This window comes from Trachypithecus francoisi, unplaced genomic scaffold (assembly GCF_009764315.1).
Source record: "Trachypithecus francoisi isolate TF-2019V2 unplaced genomic scaffold, Tfra_2.0 Lachesis_group5, whole genome shotgun sequence".
Taxonomy (NCBI): Eukaryota; Metazoa; Chordata; class Mammalia; order Primates; family Cercopithecidae; genus Trachypithecus; species Trachypithecus francoisi.
Window position 1 is genome coordinate 138550858 of NW_022681470.1, and position 16103 is coordinate 138566960.

General features: G+C 51.3%; 1 protein-coding gene across 3 annotated transcripts; it reads left to right on the forward strand.

Annotated features, from left to right (window-relative positions):
- Window positions 1-974: 974 nt before the first annotated feature.
- On the forward strand, window positions 975-15804 carry RAB3D (RAB3D, member RAS oncogene family). Of its 3 annotated transcripts, none has more exons than XM_033195975.1 (5): window positions 975-1190; window positions 3193-3481; window positions 5384-5502; window positions 5596-5720; window positions 14647-15804. In XM_033195975.1, the coding sequence occupies exons 2-5, from the start codon at window positions 3254-3256 to the stop codon at window positions 14832-14834; spliced, it is 660 nt and encodes a 219-aa protein (XP_033051866.1). In that variant the 5' UTR covers window positions 975-1190; window positions 3193-3253; the 3' UTR covers window positions 14835-15804. The 3 variants fall into 3 exon arrangements, with proteins under 3 accessions (XP_033051866.1, XP_033051867.1, XP_033051868.1); XM_033195976.1 differs by having other exon boundaries at window positions 995-1190; window positions 3162-3481; XM_033195977.1 differs by having other exon boundaries at window positions 995-1186.
- The last annotated feature ends 299 nt before the right edge of the window (window positions 15805-16103 follow it).

Genomic DNA, 16103 nt, shown 5'->3' on the forward strand with positions numbered 1-16103 from the left:
GCATGCGCCACCATGCCCAGCTAATTTTGTATTTTTTAGTAGAGACAGGGTTTCTCCATGTTGGCCAGGCTAGTCTCGAACTCCTGACCTCAGGTGATCTGACCACCTCAGCCTCCCAAAGTGCTGGGATTACAGGTGTGAGCCACCGTGCCCAGCCCCTAATATTTGTATTTTTTTTTTTTTTTTTTTTTAGTAGAGATGAGGTTTCACCATGTTGGCCAGGCTGATCTCAAACTTCTGACCTCAAGTGATCCGCCTGCCTCGGCCTCCCAAAGTGCTGGGATTACAGGTATAAGCCACCGCACCCAGCCCTCATTTATTTTTATTTATTTGAAACAGGGTCTTGCTCTGTTGCCCAGGCTGGAGTGCTGTGGTGCAATCAAGGCTCACTGCAGCCTCCATCTCTCCAGCAATCCTCCCGCCTCAGCCTCCCGAGTAGCTGGGGTTCCAGACGCATGCCACCACACCTGGCTAATTTTTGTTATTTTTAGTAGAGATGAGGTCTCCTTACGATGCTCAGGCTGGTCTCAAACTCCTGGCCTCAAGTGATTCTCCTGCCTCGGGCTCCCAAACTGCTGTTATTACAGGCCACCGCGCCTGGCCTAGTCTACTTTAAGGCCGGCATTGCACTTGACAAACACTAACTCAGATCAGAATCCTCCCACAACTCTGTGAGGTTGGGTACTCTTGCTATGAGCTACTTGACAGATGGGGAAACTGAGGCTCAAAGAGGTTAAGTAACGCGTCCAAAGCCACAAGACTAGAACGTGGTGGAGCTGGGACTCGAACCAGGCCCCAGATTCCGTGCTTTTAACAGCCATGCGTATAGTAGGAGCTCTTTACACGCAGTTGGGAAAATGAGCTGTTGCTTGGCTAGGACAGGTTCTAGATGCTTGGTGCAGCTTTCAGCCCCTCCCACCCGCTTTCTGTAAGTCCCGCCCAAGACTCAGCCCGGCTCCGTCCTCCCCCATCCCCCGCTCCGGGAACGGCCCCTCCTCCGCCTCCTGGGCGGAGCCCGCGCGGGATCCGGGTGGCTGCAGGCTGCTGGCTTCGGCGGCTGCGGGGCCGGGGTCGCGGCCAGGGCCAGGCCGCAGCGAGTTCAAAGGCGGAATCCCTACGGGCGGCGCCCCTTACGCGAGGTCACCCCTGGGAAGGAGCGCAGCCTGCCCCGCCCCTCCGCATTCGAGCAGGTCTGTGGGGTACAGGGGTTTGGGAGGAGGGTAGGGGCCTGGGGAACAAAGGCGGGGCTGCGGGGAACGCCTCTGCCCTCGCCCCCACCCAGCTGGGCACTTGGGAAGCGCTGATGGGGCGCGGGCGGGGCAGAGAGCCCAGCTGGGGACAGGCGTTGGGACCATATGGTGATGGGGGAAGCTCCTGAGTCCACCTGCATTGGCTGGGGCTCCCCGAATATAGTGAAGGGGGACAGAGGCGAGCCCTCCAGGGCCAGGCTTGAGGGAGGGACGGCAGGTGGTTAGAAAGAGGCGGGACCGACTGACACACTCAGGTGAGCTGAGGCTGGGGGAGGTGGGGGCCCCAGCCTTGCGGCCCTGCCCTGCGTGGGGAAAGGTTTCCTGCCTCTTCTCTTCCCCTCCTTAAACTCGTTCTCCTGGAACACGGGGTGGGGCCGGTTGGGTCCTCGTTTAAAATGGAAAAAAGCCCCAAAGGCGATTGAGAAATAGCTGTGCCAGGACTTTCTCTGCCTCTGCCCTGCCTGCATCCAGGCCTTCTGCAGCCTCTCTGTGCGGTTCCCGCAGCGGCCATAGACGGCTGGGGAAACTGAGGCCTGGGAGAGGTTATGAGGGTTGAGGGAGCATCATGGGCCGGGATGAAGCAGCATGTTGGAGTGTGGGCAGATTCAAGGAGCCTAGCTGTGCAACAGATTGCCTAGAAAGATCAGGGGTGGGCGGCAGTGGTCGTGGTGGTGGGGTTGTGTTAATTAAGTGACTGGGATGGTTTCCTTGGATATAAGGACTCTCAATCCTGCCTCCGTGGACTGGGGCTGGAGTGAGTCAGCCTTGGGCAGGAGACAGGCCCGGCCCCTTTGACAAATAGAAAATGGCAGTACCCATTTAGGGGGTAGAACTGGACTTTAAACCTGGGCCCTGTAGAAAACCCCTTCCCCTTGGAACTCAGAGAAGGGGGCTGTATTTGGCGTGAGTTAGGGGAGGGCAGGCGCCCCAGTGGCTGACACCTGCCAAAGTCAACACCCAATGCTTAGTCGGGGGCTCTCTCCAGCTTATCCAGCTGGCAGGTCCTCCCCTCCCCTCCCCACTCCAGCTTACACCTGGGCCACACCAGGTGGACATGCGGGGGCGAAGTCCACGCCTGCGCCTTCTCCAGAATCTAGTTCTGCAGCGGCCAGAGCCCCTTACCCTTGGCCTTGCACTTGAACCCTTTGCTAGGCCTCTGGGTTTCCAGACAGGAAAGGTCTCCCCACCCTCCACCCCAATAAAGACTCAGTTACGCCACAGGGTGTGAGGATTAAACAGCAGTCACTTTTTTTGTGCCCTAGCTGTATACCAGGCACTGTCTGATGACCGTTATGTGTGTGAATACCTTCCCACTGGAAGGAACGTGACCCCCCAAGGATGGACTTTTACTTGTCCTATTCATAGCTGGATCTCCACAGAGAACAGGGCCTGGCAGAGAGTAAGCATTTGTTGAATGAATAAAGAAACACATTTTAGGTCGGGCATGGTGGCTCATGTCTGTAATCCTAGCACATTGGAAGGCTGAGGCAGGAGGACTGCTTGAGCAGAGGAGTTTGAAACCAGCATGGGCAACATAGTGAGACCCCATCTCTACATTTTTTTTTTTTTCTAAATTAGCCTGATGTGGTGGCATGTCTGTAGTCCCAGCTACTTGGGAGGCTGAGGCAGGAGGATCCCTTGAGCCCAGGAGGTCAAGACTGCAGTGAGCTATGATCACGCCACTGCACTCCAGCCTCAGGCAACAGAGCAAGATCTTGTCTCTAAAAAAGGAGAAGAAAGAAACTCATTTTAGGCTCACAACTAACTACTCGTTCAGGAAGGGACTATGAGAAACATCCCATTTTGCAGAAGAGGACATTGAGGTCTAGAGGGGGCAAGCAATACATCCAGCATCACTTGGCCTCCAAGTGGCCGAGCTGAGATTTGAATCCAGGCCTGGTGCATCCACAGGAGCTGTTGTTGGTGTTTGATTCCCATGCAGGACGCCCGTCTCCTCTCCCTGAGGATTTCAGGTCTCCCTGTCCCGGGAGGCTAGTGCCAAGATGGCATCAGCTGGAGACCCCCTGGCAGGCCCACGGGATGCAGCAGATCAGAACTTCGACTATATGTTCAAACTACTACTGATAGGCAACAGCAGCGTGGGTAAGACTTCCTTCCTGTTCCGATATGCGGATGACTCCTTCACGCCCGCCTTCGTCAGCACCGTGGGCATTGACTTCAAGGTCAAGACCGTCTACCGCCATGATAAGAGGATCAAGCTGCAGATCTGGGTAGGCTGGGAGGCTAGCTGTGGGTTGGGGGTGGGTTGGGGGTGGGGTCCCTTCAGGAAAGTTCATTGGAGGGTTCTTTTTTTTTTTTTTTTTTTTGAGATGGAGAGTCTCACTCTGTTGCCCAGGCTGGAGGGCAGTGACGCGATCTCTGCTCACTGCAACCTCCATCTCCTGGGTTCAAGCAATTCTCTTGCCTTAACCTCCCGAGAAGCTGGGATTACAGGTGCCCACCACTACGCCCGGCTAATTTTCGTATTTTTAATAGAGGTGGGGTTTCACCGTGTTGACCAGGCTGGTCTCAAACTCCTGACCTCAAGTGATCCACCGGCCTTGGCCTCCCAAAGTGCTGGGATTACAGGCATGAGCCACCGCACCCAGCCTCATTGGACAGTTCTTCTGACTGTGGGGAGGGTTCTCAAGTGAAGGGAAATAGCCCAGAATTGGGATGTGCACTTGGGGTAGTTGTGAAGAGTACGGAGGAATTATCTACTAGGCGAATTTTTCAGGGTGAGGGGACATGCCCTGCCCTGGTTGGGGGGACTCTGAGGGAGACAGTATATATATATCTTTTTTTCTCCCTGGAGACGGAGTCTTGCTTTGTCGCCCAGGCTGGAGTGCAATGGCACGATCTCGGCTCACTGCAACCTCTGCCTCCTGGGTTCAAGCGATTCTCCTGCCTCAGTCTCCTGAATAGCTGGGATTACAGGTGCACGCCGCCACACTCGGCTACTTTTTTATACTTTTAATAGAGACGGGGTTTCACCTTGTTGGCCAGGCTGGTCTTGAACTCCTGACCTCGTGATCCACCCGCCTTGGCCTCCCAGAGTGCTGGGATTAGAGGCGTGAGCCACCGCGCCTGGTGGGAGACAGTATTATTCCTGGGGGTCTGATTGTGGAGATGATACTAACCTAAGACACGTTTGAAGTACTTGTGACACTAAGCGTGGTGGCTCATGCCTGTAATCCCAACACTTTGGGAGGCCAAGGTGGAGGATCACTTGAACCTGGCAGTTCCAGACCAGCCTGGACAACATAGCAAGATCTCATCTTTACCAAAACTTTAAACGTTAGCCCAGCCTGGTAGCTTCAGCCTGTAGTCTCAGCTATTCAGGAGGCTGAGGCGAGAGGATTGCTTGAGCCCAGGAGTTCGAGGCTGCAGTGAGCTATGATTGCACCACTGCACTCCAGCATGGATGACAGGGCACGACCCCATCTAGAAAGAAAGAGAGAGAGAGAGAGAAGGAAAGAAAGAAAATAAAGAAAGAGAAAGAAAGAGAGAGAGAGAAGGAAAGAAAGAAAAGAAAGAGAGAGAAGGAAAGAAAGAAAAGAAAGAAAGAAATAAAGAGAAAGAGAAAGATCCCAGGTGCTGGTGACCAATGGGAAAGAGTTTTGGGTACCATCTCTTAGAGGGGACCCCTGGGACCCCCATTGAACTGGCCTGGTCTGCAGAGCCACACCCAGCCCCCTCTCCCAACTTAGCCACTGGTAGCAATCATCATGGTAGCGAGAGTACCAAGGTGTCCTGTCAAGATGGTACCATCTGGCCCAGTTGGTTCTTATTTGCAGTTGTTAAGTTGGTTCTTAGAGACGAGGTCAAAGAGGCTCATAAATCTATGAGAGGCCACTGAATTCTGAGACTTGGAACCCCTCAAGGGCAAGCAAGCCCAAGTCTCTCCCTCATCAGACTGGGGAGGTCCCTTGATAATGAATCCATGCCTCCCCTGTCAGACTGGGGTTGTGAGGGCAGGGTCTGTGTATTCTCCATCAGACCGGAGGTTATACAAGCAGGTCTGTGTCTCCCCCATGAGACTGGTGCTGTGAACACAGGGCAGTGGCCCTCTCAGACAGGGGTGGACTGGGACACAGGTAGTTCCCAGCCAACTGTCACTGCCATTTGTCCAGGACACAGCGGGCCAGGAGCGCTACCGCACCATCACCACAGCCTACTACCGGGGAGCCATGGGCTTCCTGCTCATGTATGACGTCGCCAATCAGGAATCCTTTGCCGCCGTGCAGGACTGGTGAGTGGTTGCTGACCACAGACCCCTGATCTTTGCCCTCTCCTCTTATCCCTAACCCCCCCGGCTCATGGCTCACGACTGGTAACTCTGCAGGGCCACGCAAATCAAGACGTACTCCTGGGACAACGCCCAGGTCATCCTGGTGGGGAACAAGTGTGACCTGGAGGACGAACGTGTCGTGCCTGCCGAGGATGGCCGGAGGCTCGCCGATGACCTTGGTTAGTACCTAGCCTGGGCCACAGGCCCTGGGTCTCCCAGAACCAAACCCTCATCCCCATCCTCAGATTCAGGGTCCAACCCAGTCACTGACCCTTTGAAGATCTGCCCAGGAAAATACCCATGTGTATGCCACATGTCCCGTTTAATTGCAGGGTATCCATGCACAGGAACTCCCAGCAAAACCATTTCTGGAAATTGATCCTAGAGATATCCTCACCCATGTGGGATGTGGTGTGTGGAGTGTAGCAGTAGTATTAGTAGGAGTGAAACCTACAGATCCCTGCCAAGTGTCTCACAGTTGGAGAACCAAGTGGACATAAAGTATATTCACACGGTAGAATACTATGCAGCCGTGGAAAAGGATGGGGATGTTATTTATTTATTTATTTATATTATTATTTTTTACTTTTTTTTTTTTTGAAATGGAGTCTCGCTCTGTTGCCCAGGCTAGAATGCAGCGGCGCAATCTCAGATCACCGCAAGCTCCGCCTCCCAGGTTTATTTTATTGAGGCTCACTCTGTCACCCAGACTGGAGTGCAGCGGTGCAATTATCAGCTCACTGCAGCCTCCACCTCCCAGGTTCAAGCAATTCTCCTGCTTCAGCCTCCCAAGTAGCTGGGACTACAGGCGTATGCCACCATGCCCAGCTAATTTTTTGCATTTTTAGTAAAGACAAGGTTTCACCGTGTTAGCCAGGATGGTCTCGATCTCCTGACCTCATGATCCGCCTGCCTCAGCCTCTCAGAGTGCTGGGATTTACAAGTGTGAGCCACCATGCCCGGCCTTTTTTAAATTTTGTGTAGAGACATGGTCTCGCTATGTTGCCCAGGCTGGCCTCGAACTCTTGGCTTCAAGTGATCCTCCCTCCTCAGCTTCCCAAAGTGCTAGGATTGCAGGCAGGAGCCACCCCCCCACCCGGCCAAGGGGATGTTCTTTTTTTTTTTTTTTTTTCCTGAGACAGAGTCTCTGTCTGTCGCCCAGGCTGGAGTGTAGTGGCGCGATCTCAGCTCGCTGCACGCTCCGCCTCCTGGGTTCATGCCATTCTCCCGCCTCAGCCTCCTGAGCAGCTGGGATTACAGGCGCCCAGTAGAGACGGGGTTTCACCGTGTTAGGCAGGATGGTCTCGATCTCCTGACCTCGTGATCCGCCCGCCTTGGCCTCCCAAAGTGCTAAGATTATAGGCATGAGCCACCGCGGCTCTTTATGGTTTGTTTTTGTTTTTCTTTGAGATGGAGTCTTACTGTGTCACCCAGGCTGGAGTGCAGTGGCATGATCTTGGCTCGCTGCAACCTCTACCTCCTGCATTCAAGTGATTCTCCTGCCTCAGCCTCCTGAGTATCTGGGATTACAGGTGCGCGCACCACACCTGACTCATTTTTGTATTTTCAGTAGAGATGATGTTTCGCCATGTTGGCCAGGCTGGTCTTGAACCCCTGACAGGTGATTCACCTGCCTCGGCCTCCCGAAGTTTTGGGATTACAGGCATGAGCCACGGTGCCCGGCTGTTCTTTATGTTTTGATATGGCAAGGTCTCTGGCTAAGCAGAAAGACCAAACAGCAGAATAGTAGATAAGATTTCTTCCTTTAGTCCAGGGGTCAGCAAACCTTTTCTTAAAGGGCCAGATAGTAAATATTTTTGGCCATACCGTCTCTATGGCAACTACTCAACTCTGCATGACAGCAGCCACAGACAATGTATAAATGAATAGGTGTGACTGTTTGCCAATAAAACTTTATTTGTGGCCGGGCGTGGTGGCTGACACCTGAAATCCCAGCACTTTGGGATGTTGAGGCGGGCAGATCACCTGAGGCCAGGAGTTCTAGACCAGCCTGGCCAACATGGCGAAACCCTGTCTCTACTAAAAATACACAAAAATTAGCTGGGCTTGGTGGCAGATGCCTGTAATCCCAGCTACTTGGGAGGCTGAGGCAGAAGGATCACTTGAACCTGGGAGGTGGAGGCTGCAGTGAGCCAATACTGCGCCTCTACAGTCCAGGCTGGACGATGGAGGGAGACTCTGTCTCAAAAAAAAAAAAAAAAAGAAGAAGAAGAAGAAGAAGAAAGAAAGTAATTGATGCTTGCAATCAGCTTTTAACCCCAGCCTTCCCATAAGCCCTATCCAAGCCAGCACCCTATGTGCAAAATTCAGAAGGCACAGGAAGAGACTAAGGCAGTAACTCACTCCCCACCTCCAGTTCTGGTCTCCCAGCTTCTCTGTTTCTTGTATCTCTTTCCAGAAATATCCTGAGCACCCACAGGCATTGACAATACATTGGCTACTTTTTTTGTTTTACACAGATGTTCCCTGCTGTCTGTACCCTTTTCTGCACTTTCAATTTTTCTACTAAATAATATATCCTAGAAATCTTTTTCCATCAGCCCTGGAACTGGCTCATTCTTTTGCATGGCTGTGTACTATTCCATTTCATGTTTCCTTAACCTTTTCCTCTGTTGACAGCCATGGAGATTATTTCTAGCCTTTTCCTCTGACAAATGCAGCTGCAGCAATCATCTTTACATATATTTCTTTGGACACATGTGGCAAGAAATCTGTCAGCTTGATTCATAGATGTTCTTAACACCTTTTTTTTTTTTTTTTTGAGATGGAGCCACTGCACCTGGTTGGTTTCTATAGGCCTGGCCTACACTTTTTTTAAAAAAAATAACTTTTGCCAGGAATGGTGGCATGTGCTTGTAATCCCAGCTACTCTGGAGACTGAATTGGGAGGATTGCTTGAGGCCAAGAATTTGAGACCAGCTTGGGCAATATAGTGAGACCCTGTCTGAAAAAAGGAAGAAAATAATAACTTTTTGTGATAAAAATGTTCAAATACTCCTGGCACATTGGGAGGGCAAGGTGGGTACATCACTCGAGCCCAGGAATTTGAGACCAGTCTGGGAAACATGGCAAACCCCATCTCTACAAAAAAATGCAAAAATTAGCTAGGCATGGTGGCGCACACCTGTAGTCTCAGCTACTCAGGAGGCTGAGGTGGGAGGATCGCTTGAGCCTGGGAGATGGAGGTTGCATTGAACCAAGATTGCACCACTGTATGCCAGCCTGGGCGACGGAGCAAGACCTTATCTCAAAAAAAAAAAAAAAAAAAAATGAAATAAGAAATGTTTGGCCAGGTGTGGTGGCTAATACCTGTAATCCCAGCACTTTGGGAGGCTGAGGCAGGCAGATCGCCTGAGGTCAGGAGTTTGAGAACAACCTGACCAACATGGTGAAACCTCATCTGTACTAAAAATACAAAATTACCAGTCGTGGTGGTGCACGCCTGTAATCTCAGCTACTTGGGAGGCTGAGGGAGGAGAATCACTTGAACCCAGGAGGCAGAGGTTGCGTGAGCTGAGATCATGCCATTGCACTCCAGCCTGGGTAACAAGAGCGAAACTCCATCTAAAAAAAGTTTGAATACATTCACAAGTAGAAAGGAATGTAAAATAGACTTTCATAAAACATTATTCAGCTTAATTAGATCTCAACATTTATTCAATCTTGAATCATCTATTCCCCCAAAATGCTTTTCCTTTTTTTCCTAGAAAATTGAGAAACCCTTGACATTGAACCCTTTTATCTGTAAACACTTCGCTATGCAACTCCAGCCATTTTGTTTTTATTGTTTTTTAATTAATAGAGACAGAGCCTCACTCTTTCACCCAGGCTGGAGTATAGTGGTGTGATCCCACCACTTTAGGAGGCTGAGGAGGGAGGATTGCTTGAGCCCAGGAGTTGGAAACCAGCTTGGGCAACATAGTGAGACCCCAACTCTACAAAATAAGTTCAAGGCTCCCTGTAGCCTCGTACCCCTGAGCTCAAGCAATTCTGCTGCCTCAGCCTTTCAAGTAACTGGGACTACTTCTGTAAGCCAGCACACTGGCTAATTTTTTATTTTTATTTTTTGTAGAGACGAGGTCTCACTATATTGCACAGGCTGGTCTTGAACTCCCAGGCTCAAGCAATTGGCCTGCCTCAGCCTCCCAACGTGTTGGGATGACAGGCATGAGCCACGGCACCTGGTTGGTTTTTACATTTTTAAGTGGTTGAAAAAAAAATAATATGACATGGGAAATTTATATGACATTCAAATTTGTATCTATAAATGAAGTTTTTCTGAGACACAGCCATACCCTTTTCTTAAAAAAATTTTTTTACATGGAGTCTCGCTCTTATCGCCCAGGCTAGAGTGCAGTGGTGCGATTTTGGCTCACTACAACCTCCACCTCACCGGTTCAAGCGATTCTCCTACCTCAGCCTCCTGAGTAGCTGGAATTACAGGCGCCCGCCACCACGCCTGGCTAATTTTTGTATCTTTAGTAGAGATGGGGTTTCACCATACTGGCCAGGCTGGTCTGGAACTCCTGACCTCGGGTGATCCAGCCGCCTCGACCTCCCAACCATTTATTTTTTTAATTTATTTTTTATTTTTTTGAGACAAGGTCCCTGTCTGGTGCTCAGGCTGGAGTGCAGTGGCATGATCATAGCTCAATGCAGCCTCCATCTCCTGGGCTCAAGCGATCCTCCCATCTCAGCCTCCCAAGTACCTGGGACTCCAGGTGTACTCCACCACACCTGCCTAATTAAAAAAAAAAATCTTTTTTGACAGGCACAGTGGCTCACGCCTGTAATCCTAGCACTTTGGGAGGCCGAGGCGGGTATATCACAAGGTCAGAAGATCGAGACCACCCTGGTCAACATGGTGAAACCCCGTCTCTACTAAAAATACAAAAAAATTAGCCGGGTGTGGTGGTACACACCTGTAATCTCAGCTACTCAGGAGGCTGAGGCAGGAGAATCGCTTGAACCCAGGAGGCGGAGCTTGCAGTGAGCCGAGATCGCGCCACTATACTCCAGCCTGGGTGACAGAGCGAGACTCCCTCTCAAAAAAACAAAAAAAAAATTTACCATCTGGCCCTTCACAGAGGAGGTTTGCTGACCTCTGAACTATCCCTTTTGCCTTTTATTCTTGCCATTGCTTTGTTGGAGAAACTGGGTCTTTGTTCTGTGGGGCAGGGTCCTGGATCCCCAGTTAGCCTGGAAGTGGTAAAATTAGTTATGTCCACCATGGGCTGAAATACTTGGAAGTGTTTCCCACACCTACTTACAGATTATATCTGGGGTCTCAGGGTAAAGGGAGATTCTCACTTTCTGTTACTATGTTTAAAATAGTGGAGTACAGGCCAGGTTCGGTGGCTCATGCCTATAATCCCAGCACTTTGGGAGGCTGAGGTGGGCAGATCACTTGATGTCAGGAGTTCGAGACCAGCCTGGCCAACATGGTAAAACCCCGTCTCTACCAAAAATACAAAAATTAACTGGGTGTGGTGGCACGTGCCTATAATCCCAGCTACTTGGAAAGCTGAGGTATGAGAATCATTTGAACCTGGGAGGCAGAGGTTGCAATGAGCCAAAGTCACGCCACTGCACTCCAGCCTGGGTGGTGGAGTGAGCCTGTATCTCACACACACACACACACACACACATACACACACACAAGATTGGAGTACAAAGCAGGAGACAGGATTTGATCCCAATTTTTTTTTCTTTTCTTTTTTTTTGAGATGGAGTTTCGCCCTTGTTGCCCAGACTGGAGTGCAATGGCACAATCTCAGCTCACTGCAACCTCCGCCTCCCAGGTTCAAGCAATTCTCCTGCCTCAGCCTCCTGAATAGCTGGGACTATAGATGCCCACCACCACGCCCGGCTAATTTTTTGTATTTTTAGTGGAGACGGGATTTCACCATGTTAGCCAGGATGGTCTCAATATCCTGACCTCGTGATCTGCCCGCCTCGGCCTCCCAAAATGCTGGGATTATAGGCATGAGCCACTGCGTGTGGCCAACTTTTTTTTTTTTTTTTTTTGAGATAGCATCTTGTTCTGTCACCCAGGCTGGAGTGCAATGGCGCAATCTCGGTTCACTGCAACCTCCACCTCCCAGGTTCAAGTGATCCTCCTGCTTCAGTCTCCTCAGTAGCTGGGATCACAGGTGTGCACCACCATAGCCAGCTAATTTTTGCATTTTAGTAGAGACGGGGTTTCATCACGTTGGCCAGCCTAGTCTCGATTGCCAGACCTCAAGTGATCTGCTCATCTTGGCCTCCCAAAATGCTGGTATTACAGGTGTGAACCACCATGCCCGGCCTTAATTTTTTTTTTTTTTTTGAGACAGAGTCTCACTCTGTCACCCAGGCTGGAGTGCAGTGGCGTGATCTCGGCTCACTGCAAACTCTGCCTCCCGGGTTTACGCCATTCTCCTGCCTCAGCCTCCCGAGTAGCTGGGACTACAGGTGCCCGCCACCTTGCCCGGCTAGTTTTTTGTATTTTTTAGTAGAGACGGGGTTTCACCGTGTTAGCCAGGATGGTCTCGATCTCCTGACCTCGTGATCCGCCCGTCTCGGCCTCCCAAAGTGCTGGGATTACAGGCTTGAGCCACCGCCCCGGCCTTAATTTTTATATTTTCTTTAGAGACTGGGTCTTGCTGTGTTGCCCAGGCTGGTCTCAAACTTCTGAGCTCAGGTGATCCACCTGCCTCAGTATCCCAAAGTACTGAGATTATAGGCTGTCTCAAAACTTTTCTGTAGTTTCTAGTTTCTACAGTAAATTTCTCTTATTGAATAACATCAAAAAAAAAATTTTTTTTTCTTTTTAAACTTTTTATTTATTTTAGAGACAGGGTCACCCTGTGATACCCAGGCTGGTCTTGAACTCCTGGGTTCAAGTAATTCTCCTGCCTTGGCCTCCTGAGTAGTTGGGACTACAGGCGCATACCACCAAGCCTGGTTAATATCAGAAAAATAAGCCGGGCGCGGTGGTTCATGCCCGTAATCCCAGCACTTTGGGAAGCTGAGGCGGGCAGATCATCTGAGGTCAGGAGTTCAATACCAGCCTGGCCAAAATGGTGAAACCCGTCTCTACTGAAAATACAAAAATTAGCCGGGCATGGTGGTGCACACCTGTAGTCCCAGCTCCCTGGGAGGCTGAAGCAGGAGAATCGCTTGAACCCGGGAGGCGGAGGTTGCGGTGAGCCGAGATCACACCATTGCACTCCAGCCTGGGCAACAAGAGCGAAACTCCATCTCAACAAAAAGAAAAATAAAGAACACAGATTGTATGAGGCAAGGCCACATGTGGATAAGGAAACACCAGATCTGCCCAGGAAGACAGTGGGATGGCTTTGATATCTCTAGGCTCACAGTAGGAGATCTAAGTTCATGTCCTGCCGCTGCTATTCATTCATTTACCCACTCATTCATTCAACCATTCAGCAGACAGTTTCTAAGCACCCTCTCCATTTCAGGCACTGGGTGCAGCCATGGGCGGAAATCCTGCCTGCCTGGAGCTGGCTTTCTAGTAGCGGAGACAGATAATACACAGATAATTACACACCTAACTCATTATGATTCCATTTTTATAGTGCAGTATGACGCACAGAGAAGACAGACCCGCTTAACCCTTGGCCACGTGTAATGTGGCAGGCTTTTGTCTGAATTCCTGGCTTACCTTAGTGATGTGGCAGGTGGGGCTGCCTGGAGATTCAGGGACAGCTCCTCTCAGGCAGACCCTCAGGCAACCTTAAAAGGATACAGGAGGCTCAGCGTGGTGGCTCACGCTGATAAACCCAGCACTTTGGGAGGCCTAGGCGGGAGGATTGCTCCAGGCCAGCAGTTCAAGACCAGCCTGCACAACATAGTGACACCCCCACCTCTACAAAATAAAAATTTTTTTAAATAAGCCGGGAGTGGTGGGCTGCATCTGTAGCCCCAGGGGGCCAAAGGGGGAGGATTGCTTGAGCCCAGGAGGTTGAGGTTGCAATGAGCCATGTTCACACCACTATGCTCTGGCCTGGGCAATAGAAAGAGACAGTTTCTCTTTAAAAAAAAAAAAAAAAAAGGCAGTGAAAAATGTGACTTGATGGGTCTCCTGACCATGCCTTTCTGTGCAGCAGAGATTGGGTGGAAGGCGAGCTACAGCCACCTGTGGGTACTGCCATGGCTGCTGGGCAGCAGAACTCTTCATGTACCCTCCCACCTACACTCTTGCAGCCACTGCCTTGTGACAGAGAGATTCTTACGATGGTCCAGACCGTGGCTGCAGCCGCAGGGTTTCGTTTTGTTGTTTTTGAGACAGGGTCTTGCTCCATCACCCAGGCTGGTGTGCAGTGAAGTGATCATGGCTCACTGCAGCCTTGACCTCCTGGGCTCAAACCCTTCTCCTGCCTCAGCCTTCCGAGTAGCTGAGACTGCAGGTAAACACCACCATGCCCATCTATTTTTTATTTATTTTAAATAGAGTCTCACTCTGTCGCCCAGGCTGGAGCGCAGTGGCGTGATCTCAGCTCACTGTAACCTCTGCCTCCCAGATTCGAGCAATTCTCCTGCCTCAGCCTCCCGAGTAGCTGGGATTACAGACACGTGCTACCACGTCCAGCTAATTTTTTGTATTTTTCATAGCGACGGGTTTTCATCATGTTGGTCAGGCTGGTCTTGAACTCCTGACCTCAAATGATCCGCCCGCCTCGGCCTCCCAAAGTGCTGGGATTACAGGCGTGAGCCACCTCACCTGGCCGCCTGTCTACTTTTTAAAAAAATTTATTGTGGAGACAGGGCCTTGCTCTGTTGCCCAGGCTGGTCTTGAACTCCTGGCCTCAAGTGATCCTCCCACCGTAGCTTCTCTTAGTGCTAGGATTACAGGCATAAGCCCCTGCGCCTGGCCTGCCACAGATTTTTATCATTGATGGGATCATTGTTCCCATTTTACAGATGAGCAAACTGAGGCTTGGAGCAGCAAAGGCACACGGCCAAGGTCCCAAAGCAGGATAAAGAGCAGAACTAGGCTTAGAAGCCAGGTTTCTGTGATGCCACAGCTGAGACTCTGCCCCTCGGGGGTCTTACAAGTGTTACACCTTAACATTCATCCAGGTTTCGAGTTCTTCGAAGCCAGCGCCAAGGAGAACATCAATGTGAAGCAGGTCTTCGAGCGCCTGGTGGATGTCATCTGCGAGAAGATGAACGAGTCCCTGGAACCCAGCTCCAGCTCAGGCAGCAACGGGAAAGGCCCGGCCGTGGGGGATGCTCCAGCCCCCCAGCCCAGCAGCTGCAGCTGCTAGAGATGGCCCCCAACCCCCTACCCACCCCTCTCTTGCCTCGGCAGGGACTGTGATTGAGGCATGAGCCACAATGGTTATCTCCAAGCTCAGGGCACTCCCTTCCCTTCTGTCAACTGCCCCCCGACTCCTGCATGGCTCGCTCTTTCACGATGTCGCCGTGGCTGCCAGGTTGCTCAGGCAGCCCCATTGAGAGGCTACAGACCATGGGGACTCAGCTCTGCATGGCAGACAGGGGCCCGGGGACATTGACGTGCATGAGCTTGCTGCTTTCCAGGGTGTGTTAAGGAGGGTGGCTGTGGGCGACACGTCCCACTCTGTCTGATGGAGGGGCATCCGTGGTGCCTTCTAGCTTAGAACCATTTTCCAGGTCTCTTCTGGGTTGGGCAGGACTGATATTTCCAAGCTGGTGGAAGATGGTTCATCTTCTTCCTCGCACAGTGTGGGTTCTTGGAGTTCATCCAGGGAAGGCGGCGCCTCTTTCTCAGGTCCTGCAGGCTGGTCTCTGAGACTGCCCCCATGAACCTTCTGGATTCCAAGGTGGGATGGTGGTTTTGACCCCTGCAGACCCTCTACTTACAAAAAGCAGCATTAAAGCGGCCTTTCCCTATTGTAGAAGGGACAAGGACTCAGATCCCCTCAACACCCCAGCTTCAGGGACCCCAGAAGTGCCTTCCAAACTTCCCCCAAGAGCCACATCACCCACGACCCTGCCACTGTTTTTGCTGTGTTCACCGCATCTCTGATCCTGAACTGAATTCTGGAACTATGGACCACATTAGACAGGGCAGAGATTCGCCCAACCCCTAGCACTCCGACTCTGGGCTTTCGGCCAGAAGTTAATTCACCTCAGAGCCAGGAGCCTGGGCCCTCCCTCCTAGGCCCTGTTTAGCTGGTTGTGTTTTAAGCAAGTTCTTGCCCAATCATACATCCTGCTAGAAAAGGAAATGAAGCAACGTTCTCAGCCACCGCAGGCAGTTGTCGGCAACTTTCTGATGTATGCACCTGGGCTCCTCCGACTTGAGGGGGGCCCTTCCACACCCAATGCCCATTTCCAATCCTTGTCAGCGGCAGGGCCCAGGGATGTAACAATTTTTTTTTTTTTTGAGACAGAGTCTCGCTCTGTTGCCCAGGCTGGAGTGCAGTGGCCAGATCTCAGCTCACTGCAAGCTCCGCTTCCCGGGTTTACGCCATTCTTCTGCCTCTGCCTCCCAAGTAGCTGGGACTACAGGTGCCTGCCACCTCACCTGGCTAGTTTTTTGTATTTTTTTT

What these genes read in the sequence shown, in the direction of transcription:
- RAB3D (XM_033195975.1), top strand. Translation starts at nt 3,254, where the DNA reads ATGGCATCAGCTGGAGACCCCCTGGCAGGCCCACGGGATGCAGCAGAT. An exon ending in GGATCAAGCTGCAGATCTGG is followed by an intron (nt 3,482 to 5,383) that starts GTAGGCTGGGAG and finishes CCATTTGTCCAG; the next exon opens with GACACAGCGGGCCAGGAGCG. An exon ending in GAGGCTCGCCGATGACCTTG is followed by an intron (nt 5,721 to 14,646) that starts GTTAGTACCTAG and finishes ACATTCATCCAG; the next exon opens with GTTTCGAGTTCTTCGAAGCC.